General features: G+C 38.0%; 1 protein-coding gene across 1 annotated transcript in view; it reads right to left on the bottom strand.

Annotated features, from left to right (window-relative positions):
• The window catches only part of acsl6 (acyl-CoA synthetase long chain family member 6), a 66,744-nt gene that overhangs the window by 18,035 nt on the left and 29,426 nt on the right, over positions 1 to 19,283 (bottom strand). The window contains exons 4-10 of the mRNA XM_046867312.1: positions 18,297 to 18,405; positions 16,654 to 16,718; positions 12,925 to 13,026; positions 12,599 to 12,698; positions 12,231 to 12,409; positions 8,170 to 8,202; positions 5,021 to 5,072 (exon numbers count right to left, since the gene is read on the bottom strand). Of these exons, the coding sequence (XP_046723268.1) occupies positions 5,021 to 5,072; positions 8,170 to 8,202; positions 12,231 to 12,409; positions 12,599 to 12,698; positions 12,925 to 13,026; positions 16,654 to 16,718; positions 18,297 to 18,405 (640 nt within the window). The remainder of the gene's footprint in view (positions 1 to 5,020; positions 5,073 to 8,169; positions 8,203 to 12,230; positions 12,410 to 12,598; positions 12,699 to 12,924; positions 13,027 to 16,653; positions 16,719 to 18,296; positions 18,406 to 19,283) is intronic.

The following is a 19,283-nucleotide window of genomic DNA, read 5'->3' as shown; positions in this document are numbered from 1 at the left end:
TCAGAGAGGATGAATGGAAGAGCAGAGAGAATGGCAAGCCATGAAACCTGAGAAAGAAAGCAGAGTCCACAAAAAGCCCGTAATCCGAGAGTTGGCAAAGAACAAACAAACCGAGTCCGAGATAACATTAAGATCCGAAAGAAAGAAATCCGCGAGGGAACCGATGGGCTGGATGAAACAGTGAAGTAAAGTGAAGTGAAGTGAAGTGGCTTTTATTGTCATTTTTACTATACACAGTGGTACACAGTACACAGTAAAAAACGAAACAACGTTCCTCCGGAACCCTGGTGCTACACTAAACAACAAAACAACATAAAGTGCATCGAGTGCAGCCTGGTGCAAACAGTGCAAACAAAAGAACAGTACAGACAGACAACACAAGACAAGACAAAAGACAAAAAACAAGTATAGCGCCGACTAGTAAACCTACTGTATACTTAAATATACAGTACTGTGTAAGGAGAAATGTAAAAACTATACCCAGGAGAAAGTACAAACTGAACAGAGCAATGTAGTGCAAAAAAACAGCAGCAAGGAGGTGCAAAGACAGCATGTAAACATTCTACTGAATACAAGAGGTGCAAAAACAGCATGTAAACATTATACTGAATACAAGGTGCGAGTATAAATAATAATAAATAGTGGATCGAGATGAGTGATGATTGTGTTTAGTTCAGGTTGTACAGTTCAGTAACACACAGAGTGAGTGTGTGTGTGTGTGTAAGTGAGTGTGTGAGTTCTGTTCAGTTCTTTGTATTGTGGAAAGAAACAGGAAGCAGGAAGCCGACGAGACAATCTGGCAGAAAACAGGGAGAATCGGTGTCTCTTTCTACTAGTGATGTCCGGTTCGTGAACGAAACGTTCATTTGAACTGGTTATTTTTAGTGAACCGGTCGAACCGGTCAAACCGGTTCACCAAATCGGACTGCATCGTTCAAAACAATTCGCGTCTCAAATCAGCACTAATCAACAAAATTACTCAAGTTACTCACTTTTAAATGTGTATGACCGTCTATCCGACTCAAAATAAATCGATATCCCTGAGAATGGGGTTCTTCTCTAGTTTCTCCAACAGTATACACATTGAACTGAAACATGCTGCTGAACAAGTGATCATCACTGAGCATGCGCATACCTGCCGATTCCGAGTAGCACACATACTGCTGTTCTCGAGTCACCAGTACTGTATCAAGAACCGTTTCTTTCGGACATGTCCGACATACTGAGAACGATCATGAGCTGTTAACACAGAGCATGCGTGGCTAACCAAACACATGCTGGTACCGCGGTTCTCGAGACTCGATTCATATACTGGTTGCTAGTTTTTTAATCTCCAGTACACAAAATCAAAAACCGACACGTCCGACATATAACAACGATACTGAGCATGCGTGTAATTTCAGCAGGACGAAATGGATTGTTTTTTTTAAAGTAATTTAATAAACACCAGAAAGTTTAAATATGTTTATGACTTAATTACTTTCTGATCGCTGTAAGAGGATCTGTTTGGGTCGGCTATATTACAGTTTATGAACCGAGCGAAAGAAGCATTTTAAAGTATTAAATTGCTTTTATAATGAGATAAATGTCTGTGTCTTTTGTATTAATTTATGTTTGTATGATCATAATCATGGATGCTGCACAAAAATGTGATTCCTTGTTTTTCCTTAAAACCAGCTGATTGTTTAAAAGGAAGGAATAAATGTACTATTATTAGAGTAAATCATGACACTTTCACAAGTAGAATTTATATTAAATGGAAATGTTTTAATAAATGCCCTCATGCAATAGACATGACTTTATTTAAATGTGTTTAGTGTGTATATTTGCATATGCATGACGTCATGATGCAAGGACGTAAAAGAACTGGTGAACCGTTTTTTTAACCGGTTCTTTGAAACGAACTGTCCGAAAGAACTGATTCGCAAAAAAGAATCGGACTTCCCATCACTACTTTCTACTGAGGAAAGATGGCGGTTGAAAGCTCGCGCTGCCCCTGAATCGGAAGTGGGAACCCCGGAAGTGACAGACTGGGTTGTGTATACACAGCTACAGTGATACCCAGTCACCCATCAAGGTTTCTGCAAATACTCTAGACAGAATTTCCTTATACCGTTGAAAAAAGAATGTAAGTGCTAATACCCCTTTAGGAGCATATGGCTTGTCTTCATGAAAAAGCATATTAGTCCAACAAATAAATCTAATCCATAATGTCATAGGATGCTCAAACAAAACAGTGATTGTCAGGAAATTAACAAGCATTGTCTATGTGACTTCACACGTGAGCCCATTTACATGTAGCCTTAAGGTTTAAGCAAATGGGTTAGTAAAATTGTGCAGCAGTCTTGCTGCCAAGAAAGCAATCGGGCACATACCAGTGGCATATGCACCCTTAGCTAGTATAGCAAAACCTAGTTTTTACAAAATGCACACTGGGCCATGATAACAGCTAGATAATCAGCTAGTCTGTCAGACAAGCTAGACAATTTTCAGAGGATGATATCCATTGTGGCAGGTCTCTGTGTGCTCCTCCTGCATTAATCAAGTTTGTAATTTATTTATTTGCTAGTCCATTCTTAATAGCTTAAAGGCACCCACAGTACCAGCACTGATTTAATATGACAGGAAAACCTAATTTGAAATTAGAAAACAGCAACCTGGATTATTTTATTTGTCTGAGCTAAGAACAGCTAGGGCCATTACCACTGGAATCATGTCATCAGCAAAAAAAAATTGGTCAATCTGGCTACATCTCAATGTTCCTCTAAAATGCATACAGACAGCTCCGCAAGCAGTCTCCCACCGTAAATAGTACTGTAAGAGGTGATACAAGACTGCTGTGATTGCACTGGCTGGAAGGTGTTAAAAATGCTGCAATGTGTGAGCATTGCATAGTGAATCTTTATGATTAAATATCAGCCATAACCACCTACAACTAGTATCTGTCAACAGCACCATGCCCACTAAAAAGTCCAGACATACTTCAACCAAAAGCCATGGATAAACTGATGTGTGATCCATTCTGCTTGACCGCTCTACTGCATTTGTCTCAGTTAATGCTAGTGAAGCAGGTGCTAGTTAAGTTAGAGATGTATCACACTTAATTAAACCTATCCCAATGCCTGCTTCTTCTGCTTCTTAAGCATTAAACTGGCTGATAAGAGCACAAAGTTTTTGTAGTTGTTGTGAAAACCTTTGAAAAAATAAAATTATAGAAATCAACTGGCAGACACAACATCCCTGGATGGGAACTCAGTATGCATTCCATTGCACTGACTCCACTAGTGAAGATGTAACAGTAACAGGGCAAAATATTTCTTTTATCACCTGCTGATTTTGTAAATTTACACGCCTGATTTTGTAAATTTACCACAAAGAAATTAACAATCTAACTGCTAATATCACCTCTTCCTTGCAAACATCTCCACCACCATGGGAAAGACCAAAGAGCTGTCAAAGAATATCAGGGACAATAATGTAGACTTGCACAAGGCTGGAATAGGCTACAAGAGCATCAGCAAAAAGCTTGGTGAGAAAGAGACCACTGTTAGCGTGATAATTCGAAATTAGAAGAAATACAAGATGTCAATCGCCCTCGCTAAAGGGACAGGACTAATTTGGGTGTGTGGGAGCCAGAAATCATGTTGGTTGGTAGGGGATCAAATATTTATTTCACTTTATCAAATACAAATTAATTTATATATAATATTAATGTATTATTTATTTCTATATTCTTTATCTTCTCTGTTAAAATAAAAATACCATAAAAAATTCTAGACTGTTAATTTTTCATAAGGGGGTAAAATTACAAAATCAGCAGAGAATCAAATAATTATTTCCCCCACTGTATATCCAGACTATCACACAAAACATGCGGGACCTTCTCCAGTTGGCATACATGTCCACAGAGGATGCCATTAGCACTACAGTGCACACATGGAAAACAAGAACAGCTATATTTAAATATTGTTAATTAATTATAGCTCAGCATTCAACACAGTGATACCATCACTAAGGGGGGAGTGGTAGCTCAGATCATCTCTGGGTTACTAATTGGAAGGTTGAGGTTTCAAGCCCCAGTATTGACAAGCTGCCACTTTTGGGCCCTTGAGCAACACGCTTAACCCCTCTGAGATCTAGGGGCGCTGTATTATGGCTGACACTGTGCTCTGACCCCAGCTTCCTAACAAGATCAAGTGAAGACCAAATAATGACCAAGTATGACCAATTATGTGGCATTGTTTCATCATCATCATGACCCTCTAAAATTGTCTTAACAGTTCTGCAAAATGTATCAGGGATAAGGCCAAGGGCAAAATTAAAGAAGCTGTAGGAAAATCTGGCAGGTACTAGTCACTTCATGTATGTTCAATTCACTTTTATTGGTTTATATGCCCCATTGATTGGCTGTTTGGCAGTGTCTGAAATAGACAGCTGTGTTTCTTCTAATATGTACATAGATTATTTTACTGTGTAATCTGCATACATCTGACAATTAACACCAGAAGGACAAATATTTGGAAGATCATTAACATATAAGCTAAATAACAATTAACATCAAATTGTTACTAATTAATAGTTTGTAATGGAACTAATAATTATTATTGGTTTATAAAAAAAACATTCCTGCACTTGAGCTTTATAAAGAGCTGGCAATTATATCATTTTATTTTGGTTCCTCCTCAAAACAATAAATTAGGACAGTTTGATTAGTTTTTTTTAGTTAAATATTAAATATTAAATATTTAGTTAAATATTAAATATTATGTCAAAATCCAGTTTCATTGACACTTTTTTAGTGAATCAGTAAAACCCAAAATAAATCCATAAATTTCAAAGTGTTTGCTATTACATCATATTATATTAAGTTCACCATCCTATAGGCACAAAAACTAAACCTTGGTTTTGTATGTTTCCCAGCTATGTAGCTAGGCAAAGACTTTGGTGAGGCAGAAACTGCAGAAACCTAGACAGTAGCTTACCTTTATAGTGTACTAGATGTACACTAATATCACCTTACCTGTTGTGCCACTGGTAAAGCAGATTATTGAAAGGTCTTCTGAACAAGGTGGCTGTGTGAACAAACATATTTGGCATTTAGTAGTAAACTTCATTTTGTAAATGTTCAGTAAACAACTCTTAAATGTGTCTAGGACTTTTATAGATATGTATACTGACTACACATCATGCAATATTATGAAGACCTACATAAGAATCCGTGGTCATATCTTTTGGTTAACTGGTATATTTGCAGACATACAGTGCCTTGCAGTACCTTTGGGGGTGAATAGTTATGCACGCTCAAGTTTTCTGTTTTTTTGTCTTATTTCTTTGTTTCACAATAAAAAATATTTTGCATCTTCAAAGTGGTAGGCATGTTGTTTAAATCAAATGATACAAACCCCCAAAAGATCAATTTTAATTCCAGGTTGTAAGACAACAAAATAGGAAAAACGCCAAGGGGGGTCAATACTTTTGCAAGGCACTGTAATGGCGGGAGAGCATGAGCTAGCTTTTACAGTTTTGGCAAATTTGTAAAATATTTTTACTCTAATGTTAAATTCTTCAATATTGAATAGAAAATAAATCTAGCTCATAAAATTGTAAATTATATTAATTGTAAATAATTCATAAAGAGTGAGAACATTCAATAATTTGAACACTGAGTCATGGAATAACCCATTTATACAAAATTTTTCTAACTAAACATTCTCTCTATTATTTATTCATTAATCAATTTAATTAATTTTATCTTGTTTTTCCAGATTGGTTGGTCAGAAAAAATATTTCTAAGCTGGATTAAAGCTGTTTTTGTCACGAAATAGATTAAAGTGTCAGAATGTAACACAGACAAAATTCCACCAGACAGGGTTTGATATTCAGAGTAAATCTCAAAGTAAATGTATTGGAAGCAGGAAAAATGAGATGCGACTTTGAAGGCCCAAATTGTGGTGGATAGACATGGGTTAGAGAATCTACAGTACAAAACTGAAGGTCTTTTGGAGTGTTTGCTGGATGCAGTGGTTAGTGCCAACAAGAAGTCTTTTAAGGAAGGACAACCAGGGAATCAGCAACAGGGTAATGGGTGCCCAAGACTTACTGATGCATAATGGGGGGAAAAAGGCATATAGACTGATACTATTAAAGAGCTTTTATAGCACTGATTGCTAAAAAGATTCAGTGCTGGCTATAAAAGAAGGTTGTCAGCTTGCTGCATATGGGGCTGCAGACTAAATAGAAGTAGAAATTGAGTGTGGTGGGCTATGTTGGAATTTCCAACTTAAGCCAAACTTTGATCACCTAGCAGACTGAGCCATGGTTTGCAATCATCTACATGGCAAAACTTAAATACATTACTTGTACTGGTATAATAAACACCAATCAAGCATAAAATTATGACCAGCTGCTTAATATTGTGTTCGTCCCCCTTTTGCTTCTCCTGACCCATCAATGCATGGACTCCACTAGACCCATGACAGTGTGCTGTGGTGTCTGGCACCAAGAAGTTAGCAGCAGATAATTTAAGACTTGTTTGTCCAGCACATCCCACAGATGCTCGATTGGATTGAGCTCTTGGAGAATTTGGGGGCCAAATCAACACCTCAAACCATTGCTGAACCATTTTTGCTTTGTAGCAGGGTGCATTATCCTGCTGAAAGAGGCCACAGCCATCAGGCCCATTCTGACCCATTTGTCTAGCCATCACAATTTGGCCATTGCCAAACTCGTTTAAATCCTTCTGCTTGCCCATTTTCTTATTTGTTTTGCATGTGTAGCTGGCCTTTATTTGTTGAGGCAGCTTATGGCAGACTTCTTTGGTATTTTCAATATGGCAAAGGACTTTTTGAGACAATGTACTGGAAAAAAGGTTGAATATTGCTGTGAATACCTTTGTGAATTGACTAATATAGATGCTTCAATGTATTCTGCATGTGCTCTGTCTTTCTTTATGAAAATACCATAAAGTGTTTCACTGCTTTTATACATTATGAAGATTCTAATACAGTGCCATGCATGGGGTCTGCAATAATTCATTCATTTTATAGTAATTATCTGTTTTGAGGCTGCCTTCACTTTCCTGATGCCTTCTTTCAGGTTAAATCTAGTAGCTCTTTACAGTTCTTTGTTGCCAGTCCTTTACTAGGTGTCAGATTTACCAAGGGTTCCTGTTAGGAATGTCCCACATATGCTTGGTGGAAATTATGTCAACACAGCTCTACACGTGAATTGTGTCAATGTCTTGATCTTTTTCAAATAAGTCTCACTGGGTGTGGTTGAGAGAGTCAGACATGCCCACAGGCCATGAGTCTCTTTTAAACAATAAAAAATGCCATTGGTGTGAGCATTCACATGTTTAATAATGTTATTAGCAGACAGGCAAATGCTGCTTTGGTGTTGGTATCTGGTGGTTTTTCTTAATTGGCAGTAACGATAATAGCAGTGTCCATGATAGAAAAATGGGCTTAAGAAGTAAATGATCTAAATTAATTAAATCTAAAAAAAAAATCTAAATTGCATAGAAGGAGAGCCTTTTTAGCTGTAAAAGTCCACTCAAGTAATGTTTCTTTGCAGTGTCTCTCCATCTTAATCATGGATAAGAATCCAATATTTCTATTTAATACTTTAGCAAAGTTAACTAGGAACAAGACCACCATAAAAGCACAAATTATTATATAAATACCTAAACTATGTAAACTAGCACTTGTCAAAACATTGAATAAAAAAACTAACCTTGTAAAATGTCTAACTATAGGCTGATTTCAAACCCTCCATTTATTGCCAAAATACTTAGATTATAACTCAGGAATTTGACTCATACTTACATATGGTTAACATTTATAAAATACATCAATTAAAAAGTACTGAAACAACACTGTTTAAATTGGTAAATGTGCTACAATTGGCCTCTGATCAGTGTTTTGTCTTCCTTACTTGCAGCTTTTAATATCAAATAATAATAAAGAAAAGTTATCAAATTTATCCCAAATATATCACTGTTCAGTAATTTAAACTGGAAAGTAAGCCTCATGAGCCCTTGTATGAGAATACCATGGATGATTAATTCACAATATGAAACAACTAATGAGAATCTCAGTCTTAACTTTTTGATGAACACATTAATAGTACTGATTAGAGTATGGAAAACACAGTGATGACATGGTTACTCACCATTGGCTTGCAGTAATGCTCTTGCCCAATGGCCTGCAGTTAAAAAAATAATTAAACACGTCTCAGCAGTCACATGTACACGTATATATATTAATATACACATTTATGAATATACTTGGCACACCACCATTCTAATACATATAAATACATATATTTGTATATATACATGCAATACCAGTCAATTTGGGCCTTCTTTAATATTTCTTTATCTTATTTTTAACAATGTACATTAATACTATGAAAAAACACATACGGAATTATGTAGTAAACAAAATGTGTTTAATAACCCAGAATATGTGTTATGTTTTTGATTATTTCAAGTAGCCCCTTTTGCTGAAATGAAAATGAAAATGTATTACCCAAATTGATTTGATATGAGTAACATGTCAAAATAGAAATGGTAAAAAAAAATGATCATTTAAATGTTATTTGTCCTAAATGTATTTAGACTAACAGTCTATTTTAAAATTAGTATGTGATTTACATATTAAAACTAATGTTGGAAACGGCAAATGTAAATTTTTATTTTACTTTTGCATCAAACTTTGCACAAATGGTAATGCAAAATGTGAATTTAAATACAGAAATGCATTGCCATTTTAAAATGAATTTTGCTAGCTCTATGCTTCCATATAAACATAGCTACTTTGGACAATCTAAAATATAAAACATATTCTGGGTTGTTTAATTTGTTTTACTAAATAGTTCTATGCGTGTTCTTTCACAGTTTGAATGTCTTCAGTAATAAAACACTGAAAGAGTTTAAATAACCCCAATTCCAGAAATGCTGAGATGCTGTAAATAAGTACAGAATGCAATGATTTGCAAATCTAAACCCACAAGCATGTGGAGGTTGGTTCTGTAATACCTGTACCCTTGCATTCATAATTAAAAAGAGGTTTTTATAGTTTATCACTAGGCTTACCTACTGGTAACAAGTTAGTAATGTTGCTAACTATTAAATTACCTGTTACCTGTTTGAATGTAATCAGGGATATGTCTTCATATACAGTCACATCAGAATGAACAATTGTGTGAATGTTAAAGTGATAGTTCATCTGTTTTGCAGTGGGGTTGTATGATGTACTTATACATAGTCAACATATTAGTATGGGATTAATTTTTGATTATTTTGGTACTGAATCAAACATTTTATATATACAGTATCCCACAAACGTAACTCAGCCATTAGGAGGTTGCACAAAACAGTGCACTCTTAGTGCCGGCTCCAAGCCCCGATAGGGGGAGGGTTGAGTTAGGAAGGGCATCCAGCGTAAAACGCACCGAGTCAAACCCAGATCACAAACCTAAATTCCATACTGGATCCGGTGAGGCTCGGGTTATATATGTTGTATGGTTTAGAGACAGTACCATTGACTAAAAGACAGGTGGAGCTGGAGGTGACGTTGAAGATGCTGAGACTTTCATTAGGAGTGATGAGGATGGACAAGATTAGAAAAGATTTTATTAGAGGGACTATGCATATAGGACATTTTGGAGACAAGGTGAGGAAGGCCCGATTAAGATGGTTTGGACATGTGCAGAAGAGGGACATGGGGTATATCATTAGAGGAATGCTGAGGATGAAGTCACCTGGAAGAAGGAAATGAGGAAGACCAAAGGAAAGGTTTATGGATGTGATTAGAGAAGACATGCAGGTAGTTAGTTTGAAAGAGGCAGATGTAGAGGACAGGCGGTATCGATCTGAATTATCCGCTGTGGTGACCCTTAATGGGAGAAGCAGAAAGAAGAAGAAGAGTAAATCTATACTGATATACAAGCTAGTACAAGTCCTACCAAGTGGATGATCGTCTCTAGGTTACGTATGTAACCCTGGTTCCCCAAAAGGATGAAACGCTGTGTTAAGAACGCTTTGGGAACGCGTGTCCACGCTCTGAATCATGCGTGTAATCTGTCCATCAGAACAGAGCGACATCACCGGCGGGGTGACGTCATGACCAGGAAGCTATAAAAAGCATGTGGTGGAGATAGCACTAGATTTTGCAATGGAAGAAAGCATTGCAGGGCTGCAGGGAGTATGGCCTGGAAACGCAGCGTCTCGTTCCCTCTGGGAACCAGGGCTACATACGTAAACTAGAGACGTTCCCTTTCAGGAACTTGAGCTGCATCAACAACACTTTGGGAACGAGAGTCTAATACCACCAGACTGCCCAGTCCCTGCCTAGTGTGAATGGGCACAGCTAGGTCGTAGGACAGAGTTACCAGGAGTGGCTCTAAGGTCAAGTATAAGATCACAATCCACCTGCTTGTTTGCAGAGGGTCCCTTTTAATAGGGACCAAAGCAGACAAACAGCTGCTCTGACTTTCTCCACAGCTCCATTCTGTAGACACCATTAAGCTACTCTTGGTTGAAGGGAGGAGGATAGAATGCCTGAAGCACGACGGTTTGTAAGGGAACCGAGGGCACCTTGAGAACATACCTCGGTCTGGGATAGAGAAAGGCACTGGTCACAGCTGGTGTAAATTTCAGGAGAGACGGGACCACGGAGAGGGCCTGAAGGGCCTTCTTTAGGAAGAAGACTGGCAGAAGAAAAACAGTCAACTAAAAGAAATTTCAAGGGCACCTCGGGTAATGGCTCGAAGGGAGGCTTAGACAGGGCCTCCAGAATGAGGGTCAGGTCCAACAAAAGCACTCTAGGTAATACCCGATACCTGATGTGTCATTAAAGTGTCCTTGCCCAGCAACTGCTCAGCAAGTGGAGCACAATAAGCTACAATAGCTGACATGTAACCTTTCAGGGTGGAAGGAGACACCCCGCAGTTAACTCCACTCCTCATTAAGGGAGCTCTGGATTGGAGAACGGTCCCTACTACCTTGGAAGAGAGACCAGAGGGGGCCACAGCCACAGTCTCCACAGCTCTAGGCAGGGGTGAAACAAGGTGCCATCTGCATGAGAAAGGGTGCTAGAGAAAGGCTACCAGGTCCACAAACCATGGCCTGCCCAGCTGCCCAGTCACCAGGAGGAGATGGACTCTATCTCTCTCCAGAACTCCCGGGAGCAGCGCAACAGGGGGAAAGGTGTACAGGCGCAGCCTCAGCCTGTACCATAGTGTCCAGCCAGAGTGGGGTCAGGAGAGTGAGGGAAAAACAAAAGGGGACAGTGCAATGTTTCTTGAGTCACAAACAGATCCACTTGTGCTTTGTAAAACTTCCTCCATATCTGCTCCACCACATCTTGGTGGAGTCTCCATTCCCTGGGCCTTTGCCTTAATAGGGCATCTGCTCCCTGGTTAAGGCACCCTGGGAAAGTGCTAATTTAAAGTCCTTAAGTAATAATGCTCTGCCATACAAATGGAGATGCAGGCTTTTCTAACAAGTGCTGATGATAAGCAGGATGGATCTTTAGTCTGAAGAGAGCAGTGTCCATGGTTTCCAAAACAAATTTAAAATTTCAATTTGTCTAACCATGAAACATTTTTTTCACTTGCCTCAGTCCATTGCAAATGAGCTTTCACCCAGAAAAGATGGTGGTGTTTCTGGATGATGTTTAAGTTTGGCTTCTTCTTAATGATGGTGCTTTATCAGGATAGAGCCACCTGCATTTGTGGATGACATGGCAAACTGTTCACAGGCAGTGATTTCTGGAAGTGTTTCTGAGCCCATGCGGTGATTTCTAATACAGACAGTTTCTATCGCTGTTTCTTTTTTGTAAAACCTACTTTTCCAACCTTTTTTTGCTCTTGTGCCAACTTAAAAAAAAAAAAACATTTTTCTTGAAGTGGCACTTTTCACAAGTTTAAACATTTGACATGCCTTCTATTTCCTTCTTTGTAAAAAAATAGTTTCATTAGATTTTCAAACTGTATTTTGTCTTTATTTACAAATTACATTTATATAAATTATTATAATTTTTTTTGGAATTGGGGTTTTATCTTATTCACATAAAATACATAATGTAAGTACTATAATTTTTTTCAGATTATCACGAATTACATGAATACTTTTATTGCATTGGCAATATCTGTGGTAATAGTCAACATATGCAGCAAGTTAACCAACAAGTAAACATAAAAATGTTTTATCTTGCAAGCTTCTATACCTCTACATGTTTCAGGGCCTGGATGAAAACACCACACTTCTTGCCCTGTTCCACAAGATCTATGTCAAATGGGTCCATGAGGATAACCGTCTTAAGAGTCAACATCGTCTTCTGCTCTACATTATCTAGAAGTGCCTTGGCCTTTTCAGGTTTATCACAGATCACTGTAGATATTTCTGCTACATGTACGACACAAAAAGATATTAAAGTTATTAGCCATTTTGATCAGGCACAAAAATGTAAAAATGGATTTGAATTGTCATCAATCAAGTTATTACTACAAAATTAGCTTATAACACTTTATTAACAGTGAGCAAATGTATTATTTAAGCAGTACAACATATAAAAGCATCAGTCAACAGCCTTACCAATATTGATTATGTATTGAATTGCATCAGGCCCCAGTGTGTCGTAAAGTGGTACCACCACCATGGAGTAGGTGTAACAAGCCAGCTCGGAGATTATCCACTGACAAAAACAAAGAAGAGTGAGACAGAAACACACAGATTTTGATGTGTGTGTGTGTGTTTTATATATATGTACACACACACACACACACACACACACACACACACACACACACACACATTATTTATATATATATATATATATATATATATATATATATATATATATATATATATATATATATATATATATAAAAGTAAATACTCATTGACCCTTGACATCTTACCTCTGGCCTATTCTGAGCAAACACTCCAATAAACTGCTTGGAATTGGGTTGGCAACCCTGAGACAGTAAGCCTGAGCCCAAGTGCTCTGCCCGTGTTGTGACCTGTGCAAGTGACACAAATAAAAGACAGTGACCAAACAATTGTAAGCAATATTAAATACTAAATGTAACAAATTGTCAGTCAAACACACTAAATGTGTGGTGTTTTCTAAGAAATTCCAGAGATACCCTCAGAATTTTAATTGCTCATATATCTTTATTTAACTGTATTATGGATCACAAATATTCCTAAGATTTACGGAAGCATATAGGTAGCAAAATTCAATTTAAAATTGAATATGCAAAATGGCAATGCAACATTTAAAATGGCAATGTAGTTCTGTATTTAAATGTTAATTTTTCTATTACAATATGTGCATTGTTTGGTGCAAAAAGAAAACGAAAATGTAAGTAAAAATATAATTTACATTTGCCATTTCCAACAGTAGTTTAATATGTTAATTACATATTAATTTTAATGCTTTATAAGTTGCAAAATAAAAATTAAAAACGTATTACCCAAATTGATTTGATATGTGTAACATGTCGAAGCAGAAATTGTGGCAAATGGTAGTAACATTTGAATGTTGTTTGTCCTAAATGCATTTTGACTCACGCTTAGTGTCAGGTATCCACCTGCCACGCCCTCTTCGGCGGCTGTCATGCTGCTGCTTTCTCTGAAGCGCCCGGCTTCAATTATACACACCTGGGACTCATTAATCACTCATCCCCGGCACCATACATATACCCCTCACTCACGCTCACTCTCTGTCCGTGCTTTTGTCCTGTGCTATTGTCTCTGGACACTGTGGCCTTTTATTGTGGCCAGCCTAAGGCACACCTGTGCAATAATCATGCTGTCTAATCAGCATCTTGATATGCCACACCTGTGACGTGGATGGATTATCTCAGCAATGGAGAAGTGTTTAGATTTAGACAGATTTGTAAACAATATTTGAGAGAAATAGGCCTTTTGTGTACATACAAAAAGTCTTAGATCTTTGAGTTCAGCTCATTATAAATAGGGCAAAAACAAAAATGCGTTTATAATTTTGTTCAGTGTAGTTTGAATGGCACCCTGGGTAAACCATGCCATGACCCAATGTCTCTTCCTTTGATTCAGTTTCAGCTTTGAAATGCTCCTCTCATTAGCTTCAGCTACTGTCACTGGGCGATTAAGATATTCTCAGGGCAGTCCACAAATTTGGATACATTTCTGAGAGCTCCATTTCATGAATAAATATCACCCAAAATGAATTTATTGCTCAAATAAATACACATCATTGTGCACAATTATCAGGCCAGACAGAGGGACCGAGCTGGGAAGGATGTGCTGCAAGTTAGAGCAATAAAGGATGGAGAGGGAAATGTGTTGACTAGTGAGGAGAGTGTGTTGAGAAGGTGGAGGGAGTATTTTGAGCAGCTGATGAATGAGGAAAATCAGAGAGAGAGAAGGTTGGATGATGTGGAGTTGGTGAAGCAGGAAGTGGATAGGATTAGTAAGGAGGAAGTGAGAGCAGCGATTAAGAGGATGAAGAGTGGAAAGTCGGTTGGACCAGATGACATACTGGTAGAAGCGTGGAGATGTTTAGGAGAGATGGCAGTGGAGTTTTTGACCAGATTGTTTAACAGGATTTTGGAAGATGCCTGAGGAATGGAGAAGAAGTGTGCTGGTACCGATCTTTAAGCATAAAGGAGATGTGCAGTCTTGCAGTAACTACAGGGGAATTAAGTTGATCAGTCACACCATGAAGTTATGGGAAAGAGTAGTGGAAGCCAGGCTGAGAGAAGAGGTGACCATCTGTGAGCAACAGTATGGTTTCATGCCGAGGAAGAGCACCACAGATGCCTTATTTGCTTTGAGAATGTTGATGGAGAAGTATAGAGAAGGACAGAAGGAATTGCATTGTGTGTTTGTGGATTTAGAGAAGGCGTACGACAGGGTGCCAAGAGAGGAGTTGTGGTATTGTATGAGGAAGTCAGGTGTGTCAGAGAAGTATGTGAGGGTGGTGCAGGACATGTATGAGGACAGTGTGACGGCAGTGAAGTGTGCAGTAGGTATGACGGACTGGTTCAGGGTGAAGGTTGGACTGCATCAGGGATCGGCCCTGAGCCCTTTCCTGTTTGCAGTGGTGATGGACAGGTTGACGGACGAGGTCAGACAGGAGTCTCCCTGGACTATGATGTTTGCGGATGATATTGTGATTTGTGGTGAGAGTAGGGAGCAGGTTGAGAATAGCCTGGAGAGGTGGAGGTATGCGTTGGAGAGAAGGGGAATGAAACTCAGTAGGAGTAAGACAGAATACATGTGTGTGAATGAGAGGGAGGGCAGTGGAGTGGTGCGGTTGCAGGGAGAAGAGCTGGAGAAGGTGGAGGAGTTCAGGTACCTGGGGTCAACAGTGCAAAGTAATGGAGAGTGTGTTAGGGAAGTGAAGAAAATAGTGCAGGCAGGGTGGAGTGGGTGGAGAAGAGTAACAGGAGTGATTTGTGATAGTAGGGTATCTGCAAAAATGAAAGGGAAAGTTTATAGGACTGTGGTGAGACCTGCAATGTTGTATGGATTAGAGACAGTGGCATTGAGTAGACGACAGGAGGTGGAGCTGGAGGTAGCAGAACTGAAGATGTTAAGGTTTTCGTTGGGAGTGACGAGGATGGATAAGATTAGAAATGAGTTTATTAGAGGGACAGCGCATGTTGGATGTTTTGGTGACAAGGTGAGGGAGACAAGATTGAGATGGTTTGGACATGTGCAGAGGAGGGACATGAATTATATTGGTAGAAGAATGCTGAGGATGGAGCCACCAGGTAGGAGGAAAAGAGGAAGGCCAAGGAGGAGGTTCATGGATGTGGTGAGGGAAGACATGCAGGTAGTTGGTGTAAATGAGGCAGATATAGAGGACAGGGTGGTATGGAGACGGATGATCCACTGTGGCGACCCCTAATGGGAGCAGCCGAAAGAAGAAGAAGATTGTGCACAATTATCAAACTCTCAGAACCAAGAACCAAACAACTCTTTGGTTAATTGGAGACATAAGATACATACAACATCTATATCCCTATAATACTGTATGTGTCTTTTATCTTTGCCTTTTAAGCTGCACTTGAGAGTCCCCTTATGAACTCAGTTTGGGACCTATTCAGTACAATTACAGAAAACCTTCATGACATCACCTCTATTAAAGGTAACCAAATCAATAAGTGCTATTTTAACTACAATTCAACTACACTAGTTAATTTGTAATAGTTTTGTTACTACACACATTATGATAAACTACATACTATAAATTTTATGTTATGCAAGCTAAAATAAATATTGTTGCTCTATGTGTAAAAGCATAGCAGGCAACACAGCATAACCCAAGTGATACAGTAAAACTTTCTTTCGGCTTCTCCCATTAGGGGTCGCCACAGCGGATCATCCGTAAACATGATCCGCGTGTTCAATTTGGCACATGTTTTTACGCAGGAAGCCCTTCCTAACGCAACCCTCCCTATTTATCCGGGCTTGGGACCGGCACTAAAAGTGCACTGACTTGTGCAACCCTAATGGCTGGTGTTGGTTCCCTGACCGGGGATCGAACCCGGGCTGCAGCAGTGAATATTATTTAATAAAAAAGATACAACTTATATAAGCTAAAATTAGAAAAGGCCACACTTAAGTGAAATATAATTAGCTATTTCCACACTCACCTCTCGATAAGATAGCCATTGGTAAGGTTGATTTGGGAGCCGAGAACCTAAGCATGGTCCATCACCTAAGGAAACAACAGGATGCATCTGATTTATGCCAAAAGAGATCCTCGCAACAATTCTGCTTTATATTATGGCATCTTTGCATCTCTTAATCTTTTCTGACTTTACTGAGAATAAAAGTGCCTTGAGACCCTGTGATAAGCTTTTCTCTTTATATATGCTGCCTCTGGGTAAAATTATACATAAACATGGTATTCGCTTCAATTGCTATGCTAATGATACACATCTGTATATTTCAACAAAGTACAATAAAACCTATTTATTTAGTTAAGTCTTTTATCAGTAGACTTTTCTTATGTAAAGGAGCAGACCTCATGTCTGTGTTACCTTCTGGTTCTCCCTTTTAGCTATGCTGCCATAGTGAGTCTTGCTGGAGCCCCCAACAGCACAGTGTCCTTAAGTTTCATACAACAATAAGGACACATAATAATCCATATCCTTCCCTTCCTGTCACCCCTCTCTCTCTCTCTCTCTCTCTCTCTCTCTCTCTCTCTCTCTCTCTCTCTTCTTTTGAGTCTGGTTCCTCTCAAGGTTTCTTTCTTATGCTATCTCGGGGAGTTTTTTCTTGCCACAGTACCACCGGCTTGCTAATCAGAGACAAACTTACACTTATAAAGAACATCTTATTTATTTTTATCACCACATTATCACCACATTATCTGAACATTCTTTTAAAGCTGCTTTGAAAGAATGGTCATTGTGCTATACAAATAAAAATTAATTAAATGTTATTGAATAAACACAAACTGAGAAAAAAATATGGATTTGTGACTATTGGTGCTGAGGCATACACTATGTTGACAAACGTTTTGGGACATCTGATTTTTCCAGCCATATGTAATTATTCCCACACAATTGTATAGAATGTGTTTGAATAGAGTAGCATTAAATGTTTCCTTTACTTTAATTAGGAAACCTATTCTATCATGGCAATTTCAAACCTATTCTAACATAGCAATGCAATGGTGCAGAAAGCAAGCTTTGAAGCTTAAAGATATAGCTTACATGGTTGAAGTTAAAGTAGATATGGTCCAGGTCTCCTTATCCTACAGTACAGTATTTTCCCATGTTGGATCTGACCTCCAGGGATTAAATATTCTATCAGTATCTTTAACTACTCCAACAAAGTTTCTCTTTGTTTTTCAGTGTATTCCTTTATTTCTCTCTGAGCATTTTTTTTTTAAATCTATTTTTACCAGTTTGTTACTTACTTTTTGTGGAGTTGTGAAGTTTTTGTTTGAATTTGGAAATCATTGTTAATAGATAACATTTAGGCTTAGTATCTGCATTTTGCAGATTGGAGGCAAACATAAATAATTGATAAGAGTCAGGTTTAAGAAAAAAAAGAAATGCACATAAAGGTTATATATATATATATATATATATATATATATATATATATATATATATATATATATATATATATATATATATATATATATATATATATATAGTTAACAAGAACACTTATCTTGTCTATACTTTGTTCCCTGTTAAGAGTTTAATTGTAAATTCAGTTTAACTACCATTTTTTGATGTATTATAGTCTACAAATTTAATTGTTAAATACAAATGCACACCAGTTATGTGCAGGCCCCTCTGGAATGCCTCATACAAGGTTTTTGTGTCTTCATAGTAGCGTGTGAACAGCTTGGGATTGTCAACCAACATTGATTTATGGCCACCTCCCTGTAAAAGAAACAAAGTTACAACAACGTATTAAAATGAACAAAATGAATTAAAAATATATTTTGCTAATGTGTAATGAATAAAACACATTTTGCACAATGTGCACTGAAAACAATCAAGTGAAAACGTATTTAATATTTGAAAAACATATTAAATACGTTTTCAATTGATTGTTTTCAGTGCACATTGTTCAAAATGTGTTTTTGTTTATTGAAGTATGCTTTTCAGCATACTTCAATAAACAACATAGCTGGCACTCTGTCCATGGTTGTGTGTATGTGTGTTTTAATTACTCAGCTAGACAGTTTGGCAAGCAGAAAAAAGCAGGTAGGTTGTTTCAAGCAACTTGATGAACTAACCCAGACAGACTGGGTGACATTGATATCAGGATTCTGTAGTGGCCAAAAGTATTACTTCCATGACTCCTTATTGTTATCTATGCTGAAGATAATTCTTAATAATATTGGCTGTATGTTTGGGGTAGTTGGGGTAGCTGCAGTATAAATTTGGGGCCAGTCAGATGCCTCCCTGATGGGACTGCGTATTGAGGACACCATTAATCCTCATCCAAACTACAACTATATTTGGAGAAATACAGCCCATAATTTGAAACTAAATCTCCATCGTGCTTCAATTTTGCTTGCAGACACTCATTATTGACTTGTTTTTTTACGATGTGTCGATGTGTCTTTCATCCCCTGCATTAAGGTTCCTTGGCGGACCACTGCATATACGGCCCTCAACATTGGCTGTTATATTGTGCTTCTTCAAAATGAACAGCATATATTGAAACCTAATTCTAACCCCAGTCTGCTGCTTATGCAGTATGACTACTTTGTTTCTTGTTGCTGTGTTCAGTTTTGCCATTGTGTGTATGA

The sequence above is a fragment of the Silurus meridionalis genome, chromosome 15 (genome assembly GCF_014805685.1).
Source record: "Silurus meridionalis isolate SWU-2019-XX chromosome 15, ASM1480568v1, whole genome shotgun sequence".
NCBI classification, from domain to species: Eukaryota; Metazoa; Chordata; class Actinopteri; order Siluriformes; family Siluridae; genus Silurus; species Silurus meridionalis.
The sequence above is the reverse complement of the archived record's forward strand: the minus strand, read 5'-3'. Positions and strand labels throughout refer to the sequence as shown.